The sequence below is a fragment of the Perca fluviatilis genome, chromosome 9 (assembly GCF_010015445.1).
Source record: "Perca fluviatilis chromosome 9, GENO_Pfluv_1.0, whole genome shotgun sequence".
Lineage (NCBI taxonomy): Eukaryota > Metazoa > Chordata > Actinopteri > Perciformes > Percidae > Perca > Perca fluviatilis.
The window spans coordinates 27,917,212-27,937,581 of NC_053120.1; the positions used below are offsets into that span (position 1 = coordinate 27,917,212).

The 20,370-nt window shown below is 40.3% G+C and overlaps 1 protein-coding gene across 1 annotated transcript in view; it reads left to right on the forward strand.

The window, feature by feature from the left end:
• Window positions 1-20,370, forward strand: part of si:ch73-63e15.2 (protein strawberry notch homolog 2) — a 76,740-nt gene that overhangs the window by 22,496 nt on the left and 33,874 nt on the right. The window contains exon 4 of the mRNA XM_039810691.1: window positions 13,425-13,545. Coding sequence (XP_039666625.1) covers window positions 13,425-13,545 — 121 coding nt within the window. The remainder of the gene's footprint in view (window positions 1-13,424; window positions 13,546-20,370) is intronic.

Consider the following 20,370-nt stretch of genomic DNA (forward strand, 5'->3'; position numbering starts at 1 on the left):
ATAGCAACAAATGTTAGATTTTATATCTATACCTATCTATAAAATGACTTGAAGAAGATACTATACAAAAATACTAACTTAACCTTGTATTTTCTCCCTTTTTTAGTCATTAAGTCTGATGGCTGAAAAGAAAACCACCCCCTTATGGCAGCGCTTCACCCAGCCAACACCAAAACAAAGAAATGCTGCTGGTTGCTACTATGTGTCAGCACTACTATTGTTAAAATGTTCAATTTATGTTATTGTTGTCAGCTGTTTGATAAATGCTGCTAAGTGCACTAAACTTTATCTTTTCATTGAAAAGTTTATTTGACAAAGTTAAGTTTAATTTCTTTCTTTCTTCTTACCTGTTTTGTTTATTTAAACAATATATGTTTTTACATTATACATGTTTAATTTAAGTATACAAGTGCAGATTGGTGTTCAAGTGTTCAATAAATGTTTTTGTTGAGAAATTTTGTGTATCTTAAGTACTTATTACTGTTAAATTTTATCTTTCAAATAGAGGTTAAAAACAAGCAAATATCGGCCAAAAATAATCTGCAGCATACAGTACAGGCCAAAAGTTTGGACACACCTTCTCATTCAATGTGTTTCTTTATTTTCATGACTATTTACATTGTAGATTCTCACTGAAGGCATCAAAACTATGAATGAACACATATGGAATTATGTACTTAAACGTACAATATGTAACTTTCTGCCGCTAGGGGTCTCTCAACCAAAACAATGGACGGTAAAACTGGACTTTTGATGACGTTGGGAAGTTGCGTGGAATTCTGGGAGTTTTTAGTGTTAAACACCTTCGCTGACGGTTAGAATGCATCAGTTCACGGACGAGTTTACCCATTCAAGTTTATTCACGTTATTCTAATAAAATAGCTGCAGTTTCCCCCAACATAATTACGTTTTTCTTGATTAGATTTTTATTTGTAGCTGACCAGTTAGCTCGTGAGCCAGCAAGCTAACAGTAGCCAGCAGCTAAAACACAAAATATTTCACATATCAATGTCACCTTTTGGATCGTTTCAACACCGGGGCGGACGGGGTTTGTTGTAACGCTAGCTAGCTACTAAACGAGGCTGAGAGACGGGTGTGGGTGGGGATTGTCGGGGGAATCTCTGCGACAGCGAGGACGTTCGATGCCTGTTGTGCAGCAGCAGAACATCTCCCAGCTGCCCGGAATTATCTCCCCTTCACTTTTCAGTAATCTTAACTTTTCGTTTTGGTGCTTAACCCACCTTTTGTCGGGTTAATTTCGCTAACCGTAAAGACAGCTAAACGCGAAGGGGGGAGAAATTCGGCAGGGAGGAGATTTTCGGCACATACACCGGTAGCGCTACGGAGATGTAGCTAGCTAACGCTATGGATGGCCGCTGTTGTGACTCGGTGCTGGGTCTGATATGGTCAGTTTCCCGACGTTTAATTAAACTGCCGTTAGCGTCGTAAGCACCAGGCACTGGAGATAAGTTCTGGCCGGGGGGTTGCTGTAATAAAAGTAGCTGGCTGATAGCTGACTGGGGGCTAACGATAACTAGCTAGCTAGCTAGCTAGCTATATGTCCCGGGGCTGTTGTCAGCTGTCATCCCGACTGAGTCTCTCTGCGCCGGGGGAGTGAGGCAGACAGACCGGGGTGTGCTAGCTGGCTAAATTAGCATTAGATTAATCTTCTATCTATACAGCTAACGTTACTAGTGAAGTTATTCGTTGGTTAGCCCAGTCCTGTTAACTGTTGTCGAAACAGTCATACTAAAAATAACTTTATTAGCGTGTTGAACGATGTTGTAACCTCATAATGTTACCCACAAAGCATTAGCATCAACGTTAGCTACTTGTCGATATTGAACTTTCAAAATAAATAAGATCTCTCTTGTATTACTGTGATAAAAAGTGGGATGTAAGTAATCACAAAATGATGCTGTATGGCCAAAAAAAAAAGCAGTATTACGGTTACAAGTATTTTTTTTTTCTTTGAGATTGTATGATTTAGAATTACTGCTGAACGTATCATCTTGGTGCCAGTGTTCTGACGGAAGTTAGAGTACCCGATCCGTTCCACCGGCACGATCCGTTCTGCGCATGTGCAAGATGACACGTATGCCATGACGTAGGCGCAGATGATAATGCTGCGTTCATGCCACCACCACCTCGGAATAACGGCACCGCTTCCACCTGCACGATCCGTTCTGCGCATGCGCAATATGTTCACACGCTAGCCTCCAGCTAACGTTAGTTAGCTAATAGCTAATTCGGCGGACCGCTAGGTGATTATAGCGGTCTGCCGTTAGCCTCCACCGGGAAGCTAACGTTAGTTTAGCTAACGTTTAATTTGGCTAACCGCTAGCTGATTGCAGCGGTCTGCCGTTAGCCTTCACAGTTAAGCTAACGTTAGTTTAGCTAACAGCTAATTCGGCTAACCGCTAGCTGAGACAGCATGTAAACTTTAAAAGACCCTCAAAATAAAACTTGAAAATAAACTTTAACATATATAGCAGCTGTTACGTCAGTTCTACTTTACTTGTGCTCATTTAAAATACAATCACTCAATACTTGTCTTTATTGTTATTACTGTAAAGTCTTAATTTAGCTGTAGCCTGCTTTTCCCATTATGTTTGACTTAACGTTATTTTAGACTGAATCTAGCTGTCCGTTCTGCCTGCCGATCCGTTCTGCGCATGCGTTATTATAGACTGAATCTAGCTGTCGGCTAGCGGTTAGCCGAATTAGCTGTTAGCTATCCCGGTGGAGGCTAGCGTGGAACGGATCGGGTACTGACAGACAGCCACCGACCATGTGAATGCTGCTAGTCAGAAACAGCGTAACCAGTGGGGCGGTGCCTGTTATTCCGAGGTGGCATGAACGCAGCATTATCATCTGCGCCTACGTCATGGCATACGTGTCATCTTGCACATGCGCAGAACGGATCGAGTACTGACAGTAACTACACAGTGAAAGGTTATATGACGCAACTGACGGGCGACTAAAGGAAACGTGCCGTGTCTGAAAATAAAATAACAGATTTCTCTGGGTTTGACATTTGGTAGAAACATTTGGGATAGTGTAAGAACACAACTCATAAAAATATATAACATAGGTATGGTCGTTTTTAGACATTTTAAAGCAGAAATGTTACATATTGTACCTTTAACAAAAAAGTGTGAAATAACTGAAAACATGTCTTATATTTTAGATTCTTCAAAGTAGCCACCCTTTGCTTTTTTTGATAACTCTGCAAACCCTTGGTGTTCTCTCAATGAGCTTCATGAGGTAGTCACCTGAAATGGTTTTCACTTCACAGGTGAGCTTTGTCAGGGTTAATTAGTGGAATTGTTGTCCCTTATTAATAAAAAAGCAAAGGGTGGCTACTTTGAGGAATCTAAAATATAAGACATGTTTTCAGTTATTTCACACTTTTTTGTTAAGTACATAATTCCATATGTGTTCAATCATAGTTTTGATGCCTTCAGTTAGAATCTACAATGTAAATAGTCATGAAAATAAAAAGGAAACGCATTGAATGAGAAGGTGTGTCCAAACTTTTGGCCTGTACTGTATATCGGCCATCGGCTGACCCTGATTTCAAAAGATCGGCATCGGCCTGAGAAAACCCATATCGGTCGACCTCTACCAACATCTTGTCTGCTCCGTATGTAGTATAAGCAGCACGTCAACAGAGCAGAAGCGGCTGCAGTCCTTGTCGGTTTACATCGCATCCGCTGAACTACAGGATTGCTGTGCACTTATAGTAGAATACCTTTTGACGATCACAGCCCAATACACTATCAATGTAGTTAAAAGATGCAGCTGAACCATCTACCTATCTGAATTGGTCAACATGCATTTTCTTACAGAGCTTTGGTTCAACGTGCTTGGGTGCTGGTCTGACTTTTGCTTGGCTTTTATAAATGGGTGTTTCTATTAGAGATGGATTTCATTTATAATAATAACTTCTCCAAGACCAGAGAGAAAACAAGAGACAGAGGACACTAGTATGTAGGCAAAAGAGAGAGACTAAACCGAAACTGCGGTCATGTACTTTTAGTGTGTAGCAGTGTCTAACAGCAATGAACAGGTATTAACTGTAATAGCAATCTCATATTAATGGTCATATATGTTTTCTGTATGAAAGTGTGTCTGCATTTTGGCTGTGCAGTAACTGTGAACTATGTGTCACTATAACAGTTATCAGAAAGCCCTACCATGATAACTATCAGTGTCTTAAAAACTTAACATCAACATGTTATTAGTTTTACTAATGCGGTTAGGAATGAGGAACGTGTGAATTGAATTTCAGATTTATGTGGGTGTGTGTATCTGTTTTGTGATTCAATAGATACTTTTTAGATAGATACTACAATAGACTTCTTATTTTAAAGACAAGATTTCATGCTCTTTGACTCAAAACTAAAATGACTTACAATATCCTGTGTCATACTTAAACACTCAACTCAGGAAGTGTGTGACGTGAGAGCACGGTCTGTTGTTTTCAGGTTCACTCAAAGAAGAACTTTCTGACCTCACTCTCGGTCTTACAATGCACACATACTATATTGTGTCTGTGGTTTAGAACAAGATTGGTGTGATTGAATATCATCTTGTGACTTCATTATTGTGTTGTAAAGGCCCTGCTCTAGCAAGAGAAACGTCCTGTGGTTTGAAGAGGTTTTAATTCAGCATCATTCTCTGCCAGTAAATGTTTTGTCCCAGAGGAACCAGACATGTTCTTTGAACAAAGGACCAGGGGCCTCATTTATAAAACCTGTTACACAAGAAAAAGTTGCGTGAAGCAGGGTGAAATTTGCCGTCGCAACATTCCACACAAAAGTAGAGATTTATAAAGAATTATCAATGCGTAAAAATGTGCCCAGTTTTCCGCAACCTTTTGACCATGCGTAATGCTCCCAAGGTTTTGTAGACTACATTTTAGTGAACTCCGATGGTATGCCCGTTTTCCAAACTCAACCCAGTTTTTGTTTTCCTGAACCCAACAATCCCGTTCTTTCCAAGCCGACCCAGAGCCGGTCGCGGCGCCCAGCGAGGGGCTGCCAGCAACGTGTGTGTGTGTGTGTGTGTGTGTGTGTGTGTGTGTGTGTGTGTGTGTGTGTGTTGTGTTTTGTGTGTGTGTGTGTGTGTGTGTGTGTGTGTGTGTGTGTGTGTGTGTGTGTGTGTGTGTGTGTGTGTGTGTGTGTCTGATTGTAGGTGGAATGTTGTCTTTCTTCACCTGCTATTCCCACACAAAGTTACAAAATTGTTACATTTCAAGCACTTTCACCTGTTCTGATTAAGTTCTAAGAAATAAGCACCAATAATGATCAGAAATCTTGTTTCTATTTTTTTTTTTTAACCTTTTTTATAATTGAATTTCCTTGTTTTCTCCCAAAAACGAAAAATGATCATATGATCGTAAATGTGATCTCACAGGGTTAAATGGCAAATATGAACCATAAATGATGTATATATCATTGGTAATTGAGCTAAATCTGTTAAGTATTAAGGCTGTGTAACAAAAATATGAACACCACACAAGGGTTAAGGCTTCCAAACAGGATTTTGTTTCGATGTTCTACCTCTGTTAGGAGCACATCGATCTCACAATCACTCGTGTTTTTTCCCCCCATTATTTTCTTTTCATGATTGGTCATCAAGGGCTTCTTTACATCAGTGATTGATTAACATGGACCTTATTAGGACAAATATGGGACGACCTTAGGAGGAGCGCGAGGCTCGTGCACGACCACATAAGGTAACGCACCTCCGTATTTATAATGAGAAGAGTGCGTACCGGTGTGCGCCGCAAACGAAATTTCGGACTTTTTGGCGCACGAAATCTTTCAGAATAGAATCTACGCACAGTTTTATAAATAAGGCCCCAGGACTAATCAGGAGGTAACTCTTTGTAACCATTTTTGTTGCAGCACTTCAAAAAAAATTTCGGTTCTGCTCTCAGTTTGACCAAGTAAACGTCACCAAGGTTTTAAAGCTCCAGCTTTTGCACCGCTTCCTAGTCACGTTTCCTTCACTCACTTCAGTATTTCTGATATTCAGCCAGGCTCTTTTTGAGAGCCCTAACTGAAAAAAGTGTGAATGGGCCGGTGCTCTGTTTGCACTCATTGATGCACTGAGTGACGTGCTCACTCACCGCTGCACAGCAGAAACTATTCTTACGAGTAGTGATAAAAATGTCTCTCTGACTCTGTAGAGTTAGAAGAACAGCAACAGGTCTATTCTAGGCCACAACACTAGAGTTTACAGAGAATAGATGTCATAACAGCAGCTCATGTACAACATAATGCAATCCAATACACTAACCCTCTAACGCTCAAAACGATGTTCTGTTTTTGTTAGGATGCATCGATCCGACTTTTTCAGTCCTGATACCGATACCTGGGCTTTGGGTATTGGCCGATACTGTATACAAACATAAGTGTTTTATTAATAGGTTGTAAGCCTCACTGTGTGGAAGTGGGATTATTCTTTTATGTGTAAGGCAACATCAGGCTTGACTTAAACATTGCTTTCCGAACTTTGTAAAACAAAATGTAACAAATAAATACATACTGGTGTTTTTTTTGCATTCCACCCACTGCAGCTTTAATCCAATGTTTGAGATGAGTCTGAAAAGTGGAATATGTAGGGCACTCCCTTATTGCACATGGTAAGCTATCCCAATATTTATCTGTCTCGGATCAGTGCATCCCTAGTTTTTTGTTGACATTGGGCTCTGTTTAAGTGTTGCCGCACATTGATGAGCTCTGTACTGGTGAACTGGCATTTTCCTGCCACAGTGGGAGGAGGGACACAGTAGAGGGTGTACCGTTGTCAATCAAACAGCACACTGTAATCTTGGTCAAAGATAACTGCGTCTTGTACGGTCCCCTGCCTGCACGCTCAGAACAGGTCGACATCCTCTTGGACTTCCGTTTGGAGGCTCTAATTGATGATGTGCTCTGTCAAGCCACAATCACGTGCGGTAGATCCGCTGCTTAAATTTTGTGGAACCAGCACCAAACTATTGCAAAATACCACAGAAACCTCCCTGCCTATGTAAACATCAAACTTGGTTGCCGGTAATGATTAAGCCAGGATTTCCCAGATATCCTGGGGAATACTATTTAGCCTTGACTTGGTTTCACGAAAGCAGAGACACCTAAATTACCATGGAGATTTATTCTGTGCAGCTAGCCTGCTCCCAACCAGGCTAACAGCCAGGATTTATTCATCCTGGTGCCTTTTCTGTTCACTCAGCAGTGGTTTTACATTATTATTATTATTATTATTATTATTATTATTATTATTATTAGCCTCCATTAAAATAACATAGGTACATATTGCTGTTCAGTTAAGTACTGTTATTTTATTTACCCATGTGACAGTTATTGTTGCACTTACGTTGCGTTTATGAAAAATGCCTTTCATATTGTTGTTAGAAGTTTGATGAATGTTTTATGGCGGCAGTTGAGATGATTAGAAAAGGCTGATGAAGTTGCAAATGTGTTTTAAATAAAGTAAATATATAAAGTGCTATACAGGTGTGTTTTTATAGTGGTTCCAACAACGGCAGACAGGTGAGAGACAAATACGTTGGACTTGTTAATTATTTTAGGTAATTTATTTCTTTTTGTATTCTTTAATAATAAAGGATCATGCTTGTAACTCTTCCATTTGCATTTTATTTGGCATTCTTAGCACACAATTTGTGTTTTGTCCAGTGAAATGGGACTATAATTTGGGAGGATTGTACAATTATCATAATTGTATGATCCTCCCAAATTAAAGTCCTAGTTCACTGGACCAGTCACTATATAGTGTATGCTACTGTACATTCATGAAACAACATGGCGAGGACACCTCAATGATTTCGACCTTATATTTGGCAGGCTGTGTTAGTCATGTTTACTGTGTGTATTGAATTTATCACTTAATTATCTTCACAGTTTCTACATTTCAGAGTCCAATTTCTTCAGTGTATCTATTATGTGTCCATACACGAAGAAGCAAACGTATAATATATGGGGGGAAAGTGTGGCAGACAATAGTGGAGCGACTGAATGATATACATTTACGGACTGCTGCTCTTAAACGAAACCATTCATGGAGTTACTTGTCACAAACAAACAGTCAGACATTACGTTAAAGGTCCCATGGCATGAAAATTTCACTTTTTGAGGTTTTTTAACATTAATATGAGTTCCCCCAGCCTGCCTATGGTCCCCCAGTGGCTAGAAATGGTGATAGGTGTAAACCGAGCCCTGGGTATCCTGCTCTGCCTTTGAGAAAATGAAAGCTCAGATGGGCCGATCTGGAATCTTCCCCTTATGACGTCATAAGCGGAAAGGTTACCTCTCCTTTCTCTGCTTTGCCCGCCCAGAGAATTTGGCCCGCCCATGAGAAAGAGAGAGAGAGAGAGATATCATGGCTTGTAAACAAGCGAAGCATAGCAGTTGGTCAAGGCCACACCCCCACCCATCACTCCCTGTTACTCAGAAAAGTGTGTTTTAGCCCATAGAGTTAAGAGCAGTGGTCAGTAAATGTATATTTTTAGGCTACTTACACATTCAGTTGGTCCGCGGTTGTCTGTCACGCTTTTATTACATCGGCCGCGTTTCTTTTTTCTTCTTCTTTTTTTTTTTTATTATTACAAATAATGTGTTTCACTTCATCAGACTTCCATAAGAAGCTGTGGCTCACCCTGTGTAAAGGATGCACAATGCGTATTCTCCATTTTAGCATCCGTGAATCTGTGATCAACCTTGCGGTCTGTTAAAGAAAGCTGTGAACACGCATCCATCCGAATTACTTCAGCCTGGCCAACCTAGTCGCACCTCCTCAGCCTGGCCTGGCCGTTGTGAAACACACACAGTCAGGATGCACAGATTAGACTAGGTCAAGCCTCGCTTTATCCGTTGTACTGGATTTATAAATCCTGCTTTTGTGAAATAGGCCCCTGGTCTGGACAACAGTTTATCCTCATATATGTCACTGTCCACTACATACAGGTCGCACTGTACATGCAAAAAACAAAATTATGGTGTAATGCAGTAAAAAGCTCTACACTGTTATGTTAATGAACTACCTAAAATATGTTGTGTTTTCCTGTTGTAAACTGATTCCATTTATTTTTCTAAGCAATTTAAAGAGAGAAAATAAGGCCCACTGTTTTGAATCTTTTTAGCAAACAACAGCAACCGTTGTGGTAAGATGGTTAGGTCTGTCCCACACAGCGGAGTCTGGGTGTATGTTTACAGCTGAAGAATGAGAAACAGACCACAAATATGCTTCTATTTTTTATATCTTTATTTCTGATTGTCTATGACCGACTCTTAAAGTAATCAATGCTGTGTGCTGTTAGTATTTAAGGTTAACATTGTTCTGTGAAATAGGTCTTTATTATATTACTTGATATTGAACATTAGACAATATTTTTGATATCCTTACTCCAAAAGTTTGGTTTGACTTGCTGTCTGTCTTCTCTCCGTTACTCCCTGTTGATACTGCCTGTAGCCAGACTGAAGTGTTTCCCACTGCTATAAATCAGAGTTCACTTATTGCACAATATTGATGGCATTAGAGCAAGACATCATGATTGGGTTGGCTGTAAGGAAGAGTTCTTCCAAGGAATCTTAGAAGTTGTTTATCGTCGGATGTCATCGTTTACTAGTTAAATAAATGTTTTTCTGTGGAAGTAACATTATACTGTTGATTATCATTTTGAGGGCGGCTGTGGCTCAGTGGTAGAGCGGTTGCCTGCCAATCAGAAGGTTGGTGTCCTTGGGCAAGACACTGAACCCTGAGTTGCCACCGATGCTGCGCATCGGAGTGTAAATGTGTGTGATTGTTTATCTGATGAGCAGGTGGCATCTTGTACGGCAGCCTCGGCCATAGTGTGTGAATGGTGAATGGTTCCTGTACTATGTTAAAGCGCTTTGAGTAGTTGTTAAGACTAGAAAAGCACTATATAAAAACAGTCTATTTACATTGTTTACTTACAGTGCATTTTATGGAACTTTTGATGACTACTGTGGAATTCTGTTCTTCTTACTTGAAGGACAAGATAGCTATTCTATGTATTTATGTTATATAAAAATGAAAAGAGTGGGCCTTGGTTGAAACTTATTGTTGCTCCTTTCTAAATTGCAAGAAAAGTTTTGTTTTAATACGGTTTGTCTGTCTTTGCCTTAACGTCGGAGTGTAAATGTGTGTGATTGTTTATCTGATGAGCAGGTGGCACCTTGTACGGCAGCCTCGGCCACAGTGTGTGAATGTGTGTGAATGGTTCCTGTACTATGTAAAAGCGCTTTGAGTAGTCGTTAAGACTAGAAAAGCGCTATATAAATATAAATACATTTACAGTACTTAAAGTGTCCTACATTTATGCATTATCCCTGCTAATTTGGGCTTTATTTTCCATTTATTGCAAGTTTTACTGCACTTGAGGTGTTAAGGTGTGGACACACAGGGCTGAAAATCGGCTATTGGACAGTCTGGCGAGGTCAGTGACTCGAATCTGTTCAGTGTGTCCTGTGCCGTCGTCAGTCTGGGGTGCTGTCGGCGTTCATTTTCGCCGACCTGACATGTTCAGTCGCCGCCAGGGCAGTTGGGACTCACCCGGAAATGGGGAGCGGAATGAGCGTGACTAGAGTCTCTCAAAATCTGACGAAAATCTTTTAAACTGACCTTTGTTGATCTGAAATGAAGACAGATTCAGGAACTGCATGGCCTATTTCTCGCTTAAAATGTTTTCAGAAACACGTTTCAGTGAACTATTTTAGTACAATAGGAGATCGCATTCTGAACGGCCACAATGACAGTCTGGCTTTGAATTTCCGGAGAAAACAAACCCATGTGACGCGTTCGTCCAATCAGCTGCCGGTTTTCATTTCTTGGGCAACAATACAGAGTTGCGCCGCCTGCTGCTATGGAGACGTATTACGTTTCTCAAGTCTGTGTCGCCTCAGTGTGTCCCGGGCAGTTTTTTGGACCTCGGGGACGCGACTGATCATCTCGACTGGCTTTTCTGTCAACGGTCGGCCGTTGGCTTAGTGTGTCAGCACCTTCAGTGTGTTGAAAGGATGTTGCTTTGTTGATAGTTTAAGATTTATTGTTGGTCATAGGCTTTACGCATAGCCTGTGCTGTAACCTACTTAAGTGGCCTACGCCGTTGTGAGGATTTTTACTGGTGTGCTGCTGTGTCTGCGTTGTTTTAGCATATCTCTTTCGGTGAATAGCAGAGCCAGTACGGAGGTTGGTGTGTGCATGGGGAGTAAGCGGTAGAGCTAATGACGGGGGTTAGCTCCGGAGCGAGTACCGATTCCGGTAGTGGAGACGGAGAAACAAAGTGTTTCCCTTGTGCTTTCTGACCACAGTCCGAAAGTTGACCACAGTCAGAAAGCAGCTGCACGAAAAGTTAACCCTCTCCTTGATTCCATGTCGCTCCCGGAGAAGGAACAGCCGGAAGTGAGTAGGAGGAATTACGACGCTACCGAGCCACGGCCAAGTGAACCAATCACAGTTGTGCGGTCTCTTTTGCCGCAACCTAAAATTACATTTCTGGGGAGTTGCTACGGCGTTGGCTACAGCGTGGGCTATGGCGTGGGGTCAGTATCTACGCATACCTCCGTACGTACCTACAACGTAGTAGATTCAACGCAGAGCTGTAAATCAAGCTTCAGTGTGTTTTGAAGAACAGCACTCCCATTGAACCGCAACATAAAAGTCATTATGATGTTTGAAACATACAGGAGTTCCAAAACTTTAATTCCCTCTATTATGAAGTTGTCAACATATAAAGCACTTGTCTATATGTAAATAAAAAAAAAAAAAAAGTATCTTTGTAAAGTGTCTAAAAATGACATTGTTACATGCCTGGCTAGTAAGTTTTTAGCTTCAAATAAGAGATTGTGAAACAATGATAATCTGTATACAGCTACAGGCTGCGTAGTATGGGAAGGCAAACTGTAAGTCAGTCAGCTCCTTTGGCTGAGAGCCCTGAACCAGCTTTGAGCCAAGACTTCTGCTGTAATATCACTGTCATATCACTGTTGGCTGAAGGGCTAGGAAGGGGATTTCCAATGTGGATGATTGTTATCATTGATAGCGCGGTGATCTTTCTGAGAACTAAACGATTCTTTACCTGTATGATCTCATCTATTTTTTTAGTTTCCCCCTCATCATGATTGCAATAGCTTTATTCCCCCAACTTCATTGTCACATTTAACTTCCTATTTGCGTGATTACAGAAAACAAACCCATAGCAAACATCCCAAAAAAGTGTTTTTAGGAGTAAAAACCCACATAAAAACAAATGTGGTTTACATCACAACCCAGTGTTATTTATGGTTATCTAAAAGACCATGCTGAATTTTTGAACTCCCCAAAAATAGAACATTTGAACATGGACATTGTTAAATATTGAGTTTTGCTGCATGTTGTTTGAAAATTCAAAAGAAAAAATCCCCCCGCAGGAACCTTGTTTTCATAGACCAGATTCCATCCACTGGCTACGGGCTGCTTTTTCATCTTCTTGGTGTGTTTTGAACTTAAATCGATCAGTCTCACTGATCTCTGACCCGTGGTTAAGGACCCAGAGCCAAATCCGGTGAATAGCTTTGGCCAAGCTCAATCACTCTGAGCCTGAGCCCTGGCACCTGATTGGATGAGAGGAACGTGGGAGGGTATGATTACAGGTCCACCAAGGTTTTGTTTTGCTTTCGTTTTGACTGCATGTCCACCACTATCAGTGAAACTTACGTACTTTATAATGACTTGGACTAAGCAAGAAACATGATCTGTGGACCCGTCTCTGATATAAACCTTAGGCTCAGGGAGAATTGCTGGTATTAATGATAGTTGGATCCTCAAAGTGGGTAAGGGCTGTTCTTGTTCTCCATTCATTGGCTCTCTATGTAGAAGTCACACTCTTGCCCTGTCTCTCACCTTATTTTAACCTCTATCTGCCTGTCTGACTTGATATATGGGTTTCTATTATCTCTCTTGACAGTTGAAGTTGCTACTTTGTTGGCTTTGAACACCTGGATTCCTCTTAGATACTTTGATTTAGAAAGATACTAGACCGTATTGCTTCACTCTGCTGACATCAGTCCTTTCCTTAATTAAATGTTCAGATCATTGTCAAGAAACAAAACTGAAAGTGTTTGTGTGATGTGTTGTAATTGCTGAAAACATGATGTGATGCGGCAGTGTAGTGTTAGATCATTGTACTTAAGTGTTACAGTACCATCTTCTCTGTTCTGACTGTGACACTTGATCACATGAGGTGCCTTTGTATCTTCATTATTAAAATATGTCATATTATTATAAGTGTACATTTGTGTAATTGTAGGAGGTGGAAGGAAATGGCATGTGTTGGTTTTACTTGGAACAAGTATGTGTTAAACAAACTAAACCATTTTTTTTTTGTCCTCCAGGCAATACCACTTGAACAGCAGCACTACCACCACCACTCCGGATGTGCCCATGGACATGTACTCGGGATTCCCTGACGTGGACTTTGGCCTCAACCTCCCTAGGAATGGAGACTTCTCTCAGGTTTGTTTCAATATCCAGGGTTTTTCCTGGCTCAGAATAGGCATTTATGGGGGAACATATATGAAGCGGGGGGTCTGGGTGTCCTCCCCCAGGAAATTCTTCATTTCCTGCATTCTGATACATTTTCAGGGACTAATTCATGGTAATTTATGTAAAGTGAAACACAAAATTCTGGTGACAGTTAACAATTCAAAATATACCGTACCGTATGGCTCGCATCAGTGTTACAACCAACTGTACCAAAACACGGAATTGGACTACTAATAAATGCGACTACGAGACGTTTTCACAGGTTCTGAAACTGTCTCAATTTAATATTGATAGACGGCAGCGCAGCCTGCTGCGCAGACAGACGGCAGTCGGAGCTCCTGCAGAAGGCTGAGAGCTCGGCGCCCGTTAGCAGCGGCTCCTGCGCCAGTCCCCCGTGGCAGCATGATCACCGGGAGAGTCTGGGTCCGGTACAGACTGACTCCGAAAAAGACATCCTATTAGTGCTAGCTTCACAGCGAAGCGTTCAGATCCAGTCAAATAAGCGCCAGCCGCACGTGTATGCATGTATAGCAGCTGTGGACGAGAGGGAGGCTGGCTGCTGAAAATCAGACGTTTTGGCACTTGTGATTTTTCTTTTGGTGCAGGCTAAAACCTCTTTGGGAGGCGCCAAAACTTTCTCTATGCAAAACCACTGATATCTGTTGTACATGTTGGCATATTTATATTTGCATTAAAGTAACAATGACAAATTCTAGTGCCTACAAAAGCCAATATGAAAACACTTATAAAACTCATAACTTAAAACTAACTTAAACACAGTTGGATGTATTCTAGTTTTCCTCTTGCATTTTCCTTCCTCTCTTACTTGCTTATCAGAGGAAAGGCCATGCCTCCCACCCCCTTCTTTCATCATGTAATCCACGTGTGTTCAGCTCTGCCTAATTTACCATAGAGCAGCCTGATTAAAGGCTAGTGTTGTCTAGACGACTGCAGCAGTACCTGCCCCATTCTTGTCAAGGCATGTCATTAATAAGACACTGTAATTAAACATTCTTTTACACTTTCACACTGCATCACTGTTGGGTAAACCCAGAATTGTAATTGTAATTTCCAGCCATGCTTGGAATGAGTCCACAAAGTGAGATATGTTGCTAGAGCCTTCTTTGTAAGTAAATATTCTTTGGGATTATCCCCTACCCAGGTAGATACAACTAATAAGACTAGGATGTTAATTTCATGATACATGGTTGTTAGACTGGGACAGCCAAGTAAATGTGCAGGCTTCAACTCCCTTTTATTTACCTCACCGTTCCAGATGATTACTATCCATCATTTACATTTCTATTTCTGTGCACTTGCGTGTCTGTCCAGCCAATTCCTTATAGTTAGAATCATATGAATAGGAGCCAATTGTAATGACACAGGCAAGTGAGTTTTTAATTTGAGGCCTATTTGGGTTGAGCTGATGAGTGCCATTATGGCACCATATTAAATTTTTTTAATGATGATGAGTTTTAAAGAAGGGCAGTCATGGGTTACCAAGCAGACTTACAGTATCCCCCTTTATGATTAGCCTGTATGACAGTAGAGAGGGCATCTCTATCTTTTGTTTTTCTTAGTTCAACATAAGGCCAAAGCACTAAAAAATAAGGGATGATGAAAGGTGTGACATCCATGTCTAGGGAAAAGGCAATTCTTCCCTTGACTTTGCGTGTTTAAGGCTTTTCACTGAATAATACAAAATGTTGGTACAGTATCAGTTTAAACTGCTGTTCACATGGATTGTATGTCTCCACCTGTCTCCTTATATATTGCTTGTTCCAAGAGCAGGGGTGGGTTTATTTTCTGTAAATAAAATCCCTATGCACAATGCTTTTTGTGCATTGGGATTTCTGTGACAAATTATGAGACAAATTGAAGTTTTTCTTGCAGGTTACTATATTATTAAATACATGTAATACAGCATTCACAAGACTGCAGTACAATAAATTAAATGTAATACATTTTACATTTACTTAATTCTAATACATAAAGTAATGCCATGAGAAATTACAAAAATACTATAACTGAGCCAATTTGGCATTGAGGGATGTGTTTTTCTTAAATTGCTGCGTGATGGAGTTAATTGAGGGTTTTCTGGTCCCTGGAGGTAACAGAGTCTTACAGCCTGAGTGTTTGATGAAAGCTTAAGGTCATATTTTAAAGTTTATTCAATTTGATGCTCAGCAAGGTTTTGCCAAATTAAGTTAGATCCTTACAGGTTGTTGTTGTACTTTATTAACCCCCTAGTAGAAATCAAATTTCCAAAGATCTTTGGTAACATACTGTTGACAGTTAACAACAGTTTCAAGCAACACCAAAGATTATTTTGTACCTTAAAGGTAAAATTTTACTTTGAGGTTTTTTAACATTAATATGCGTTCCCCCAGCCTGCCTATGGTCCCCAGTGGCTAGAAATGCCCCCCTCCTCAATAGCATTTAAAGCTACAGACACCGAAATGGCACATCCTAAGGAAAGCTCATTGTGGGACTGGCTCGTAGTGGCTGTAATTCTGCACCAAGGCTGAATTTCGGGAAAGAGACTTCAGATACAGTATTAGGGGACCACTGAGGCCTATATAAAAGCATCCAAAAAGCAGCATGTCATAGGACCTTTAAAATAATGTTTCCAAAATCGTTTCAGTGGTTCATCAATTCGTAACAGGGTGAACGGCACTTCTGCGTTCGCTTTGCGGCCCTCTATTGGCTATAACCGCACTATGCAAATTTGCCAGATCGAGTAGTGGATCTGTAGTTTGAATGATAATGGTAATGGTCAATTCCGCTTCCAACCTGTAGAGGGACTAAAGAGGAAAAGTGCTTTGGTGTTGCTTTAAAGAGAAGCACAAAAAGACAAAAAAACTACAGAGGTTTCACTTCATGTTTGTGTCCAGGTGTGTGGATTACATGATGGTTCTGTGGAAAAATAGAAGAATGCTTGAAGTTATATAAAAATGTTTGTATTAGTAATTGGGGGGGGATTTCAAGAACAAAGACTACACATGAAGGCTTTAAAATACATGAAAGTGATGTGTCATCCTCATCACGTGTGTTGTTGTGCTGGCATGGATTTTGTGATTCGCGTGGGGTTTCCCTAGTTTTCCATCTGCCCGTCTGGCTATGGCTTTCTTCCTTAAAAGTAATTCTGAGGATTAGGGTCATGTGTTACATTTTGGATCTACTCATTTCTCTCTATATATTTATATTTTAATATTTTTATTTAACGTATGGCTTCACAGTTGTCATTTTTATGTGGTTAAGTTCAAATGAGTTCCTTCATCATTGGTGCATTCAAGAGCAGCAAGTTTGATTTCCTGACAGTGGAAACGTGGAATGTTATGGTGCCTGAGAGAGAAGAGAGCGATGTTTTGTGCTTGTGTTGTGCTTTCTCAGCTGTTCTTTCTGGTTTTGGACACTCCCTGCCATGTGAGGCATGCAGAGAAAAAAGTAAGTCACGGGGTCATCATGACTAATCTGCCACCTCATGCTTGGACCCCCTTTTCAGCCTCCACTCTCTTTCCCACCATCATTATGGCATGCTGACCATGCCCATTTTTCACTCTATCCGCCTACAAGTAGGATTTCTTGTTTTCTTTGCACTGCTGAACCATGACCGTACAGAAAACGTTGAGGCACGTGTGACTGGGTGAAGTTATTGATGTTATTCTTTAGATTGTCAGATGACTGCCATGTTTATTTCAGCCATTTCCTTGTTTCAGTGACAGATGTAGAGTCATTAGTGAAATCTCTTTTTGTTTTGCACAGCTTCCCGCAGTGTTACAGTTTGTTTATGCAGTTCACCAGAGCTCTGTTGGAATATCCTGATATTGTAAGGGAGCACACTGTTGGAGCATGTCTACAGGATATGTGTCTCTAGATTAAGCCAAATGTTTGTTTGTATTAGAATCAATAGAAATTTAATACGTGGCTACTGTACAGATATGTCACAATTGAAACTTCCTCTAAAACCTATATTATTTTTCCTTATTAAGCATCAAATCTATCATAGTAGTAGTAAATTAAGTTGCAAGTAATTCATGCATGTCATAGTTAAGTGAAATCCATGTCCACTAATTTAAGTGACATACATTTATCTAGATGTTTGTATGTTATTTATTTTCTATTTTGTAGATATTTATATTTTACAGATGAAATCGATCTAGACAATGGCTTTATGAAAAACAAAACAAAAACGTAAAGCTCGATCATTTGATATATCGGTACCAAATTGCAAATTGCCTTCCCAGGAAACTTCCCCAGAAATAACAGTTACACATTAAATCCTTTCTTGGGAAACTAAGAACCCCCCTAAAATAAAGCATTATCCAAACACCCAGCTTGGGCACGGTGGAATTAAGACAAACCGTGGAAACTTTGACCAAACCAAATTGAGGCTTCATCATATTTCATACTTCATCGAAATTTACATTAATCTTAAGTCTATAAAAGTATTGATGGCAGGTTGAGGCGTCTTGTATCTTTTTAGTAAAATGAACTTGGATAGCTTCAACCGTGCTGACACACCAGAGGTGGTTTAAAAAAAGAAAAGAAAAAAAATCTGTAGCCTGCACAAAATGCTACCAATACCATTTAAAAAGCACTAGTACTTTGCTTAAAAAAAAAAAAGAGTTGAAATCTCAAACTTATTCACTATGGTTTGAAGGAGAATTGTAAACTTTGCCACAGTGACATGTGCACACCTGTCTAAAGGTTGGGTCATTTGTGGATCTAAAGTATGTGAACTTTTATGCAGAGCATCAGAATGAAAACAAGACTTACTGGAAGACAAAAACCAGAATCATTCACAAACCACTTTGGCTAACCTCAAAGAGTGAACAGCACTTTGCAAGCACACATAATTGACATACATACTGTTCACACACTGTATATACTGTACTCACACACGTACACAGACTAAGCACTAAGGCATGTTTAGGGATATTCAGTGTTCGTCGCTTGCTACATACTGTACTCTTGTTCTTTCTCTATGCGGTTCCTCTCACTATTACAGATACTCATTTGCACACTGCACTTCTAGGAAGAGTTGATATGCATTTAGTCTGCTTTTACAGCTCCTTTCAGTTTTGCTTTATTTGGAATCGGAATCACGTTATTTGCTCAATACATCATACCCAAAACCCTCAACGTGTCTTAAGTCTTTAACCCATCCTAACTGTAAGTAGCAGCTATTTACAGTTTGCTAACAAAACAAACTGAAGATACTCTACTACAAATTTTATTTTTCTGACATAAAAGATCTTGTTTTTCTTAAGTTATTTATTACATGTGGCAAGCCAGTCATGATATAAATCAGTTGGTAATTCTTAGTTACTTCCTTGTAAGATGCCATAACTCTTAGTCATTTCAATACCCTAGTTTAAAGAAGGAAGTTGAAGGTTAATTCAAAGGGTTTTAGTAGGTGCATTGTTTTCCTTGGTGTGTGCTGATCCACTTTAATTATGGATTAGCATTGGATGGTTGAACCTCTATCTAGCCTGTATTTAATCAAGTATGCTTTGTGAACAAATAAAAGTTTAGACCTACTACACCTTTATTTACATTGCCAGTTACGCATTGTGTCAGTGCACATTTATGGTGTTCACAATATGCTTGCACTAATACTAAATATACTGTATTAACTGGGCAAAAGCAATTTCTTTAAACAGAGTAGGTTCATCTAACATGACAGAATTTTCTGCAGAATGGCGAAGGTGGGGTATGTAAAATCAGCCAAGGATAAACCGATGCTAGCACATCCAACTGAAATCAGAACCAGAATTACTGAAATCTAAATGATGACTAATTTTGCTCATATGTGGTCTCCAGCAGCCACATCACAGTCGTCCCCAGGATTCTGCAAAACAGCAGGAGTGAATAGGTGCATGTAGCTGTGAGAGTGCATCGAAGTGTCTGTACACCAACTGTGTTGTCTGTGAAGTCAGACATGGATCCTTCCTCCTTTAGACTGTAATGCAATGAAGGTGTGTTTGAGTTTTCAAAAGAAGCTCATCAATGATTCATTCCTCCCCATTGACCCTCTATGGCCCCCCGCCACACACACACACACACACACACACACACACGTGCACGCACGCACGCACGCACGCACTATTTAGAGGATTCCCACTCATACCATGATGACACCATGAACAGGCGCAACTCAGTCTCAGAGTCTGACTCCCCTTCAGTCCAGCAGAGATGGACATTAGAGTACCTTACCATGCTGACTTGATATCATGTATTCCTGGAAGCGGGGTATGCAAAGGTACCCCTCTGTTCCATTCGTCAAGTAGACAAATCACATTATTTGTTTTTAAATACCACAATTACCTCATTTATGACTGGAAAAACAAAGGTTACGACACTGTCTTTGATCAGCATCTTTGTTGAAAGAATCCATTTGCCACCAGATTCCCAGAATATTCTTTTTTCAACCGTCCTGCCCCTAGTTCCAGTAAGCCGGAATGGCCATTCATTATGAAGTATTTGTGTGTAATTGTACACAGATAGAAGTAGTGGCTGACGCCTGAAAGACCCTTTTGAATAGGCAAACTTGCAGCTTGCACTTGACCTGTTAATACATTCCTGACCATGTCAGCTGCCTCCTCCTTACTTAAACTGTCTAGAATGGTTTTCAGCGTTGGTCCATGGGAAAACTATAAATTTGGTTGTCAAGTCTCATTTAATGTTGATTAACACAACAGAGCTGAATTAATAGGGAATGTTTTGTCAGGCGTATTAATAATTCAAGTCTACTAACTGCACCTGCATTCTCAGACGTAACCTACCGCTCCA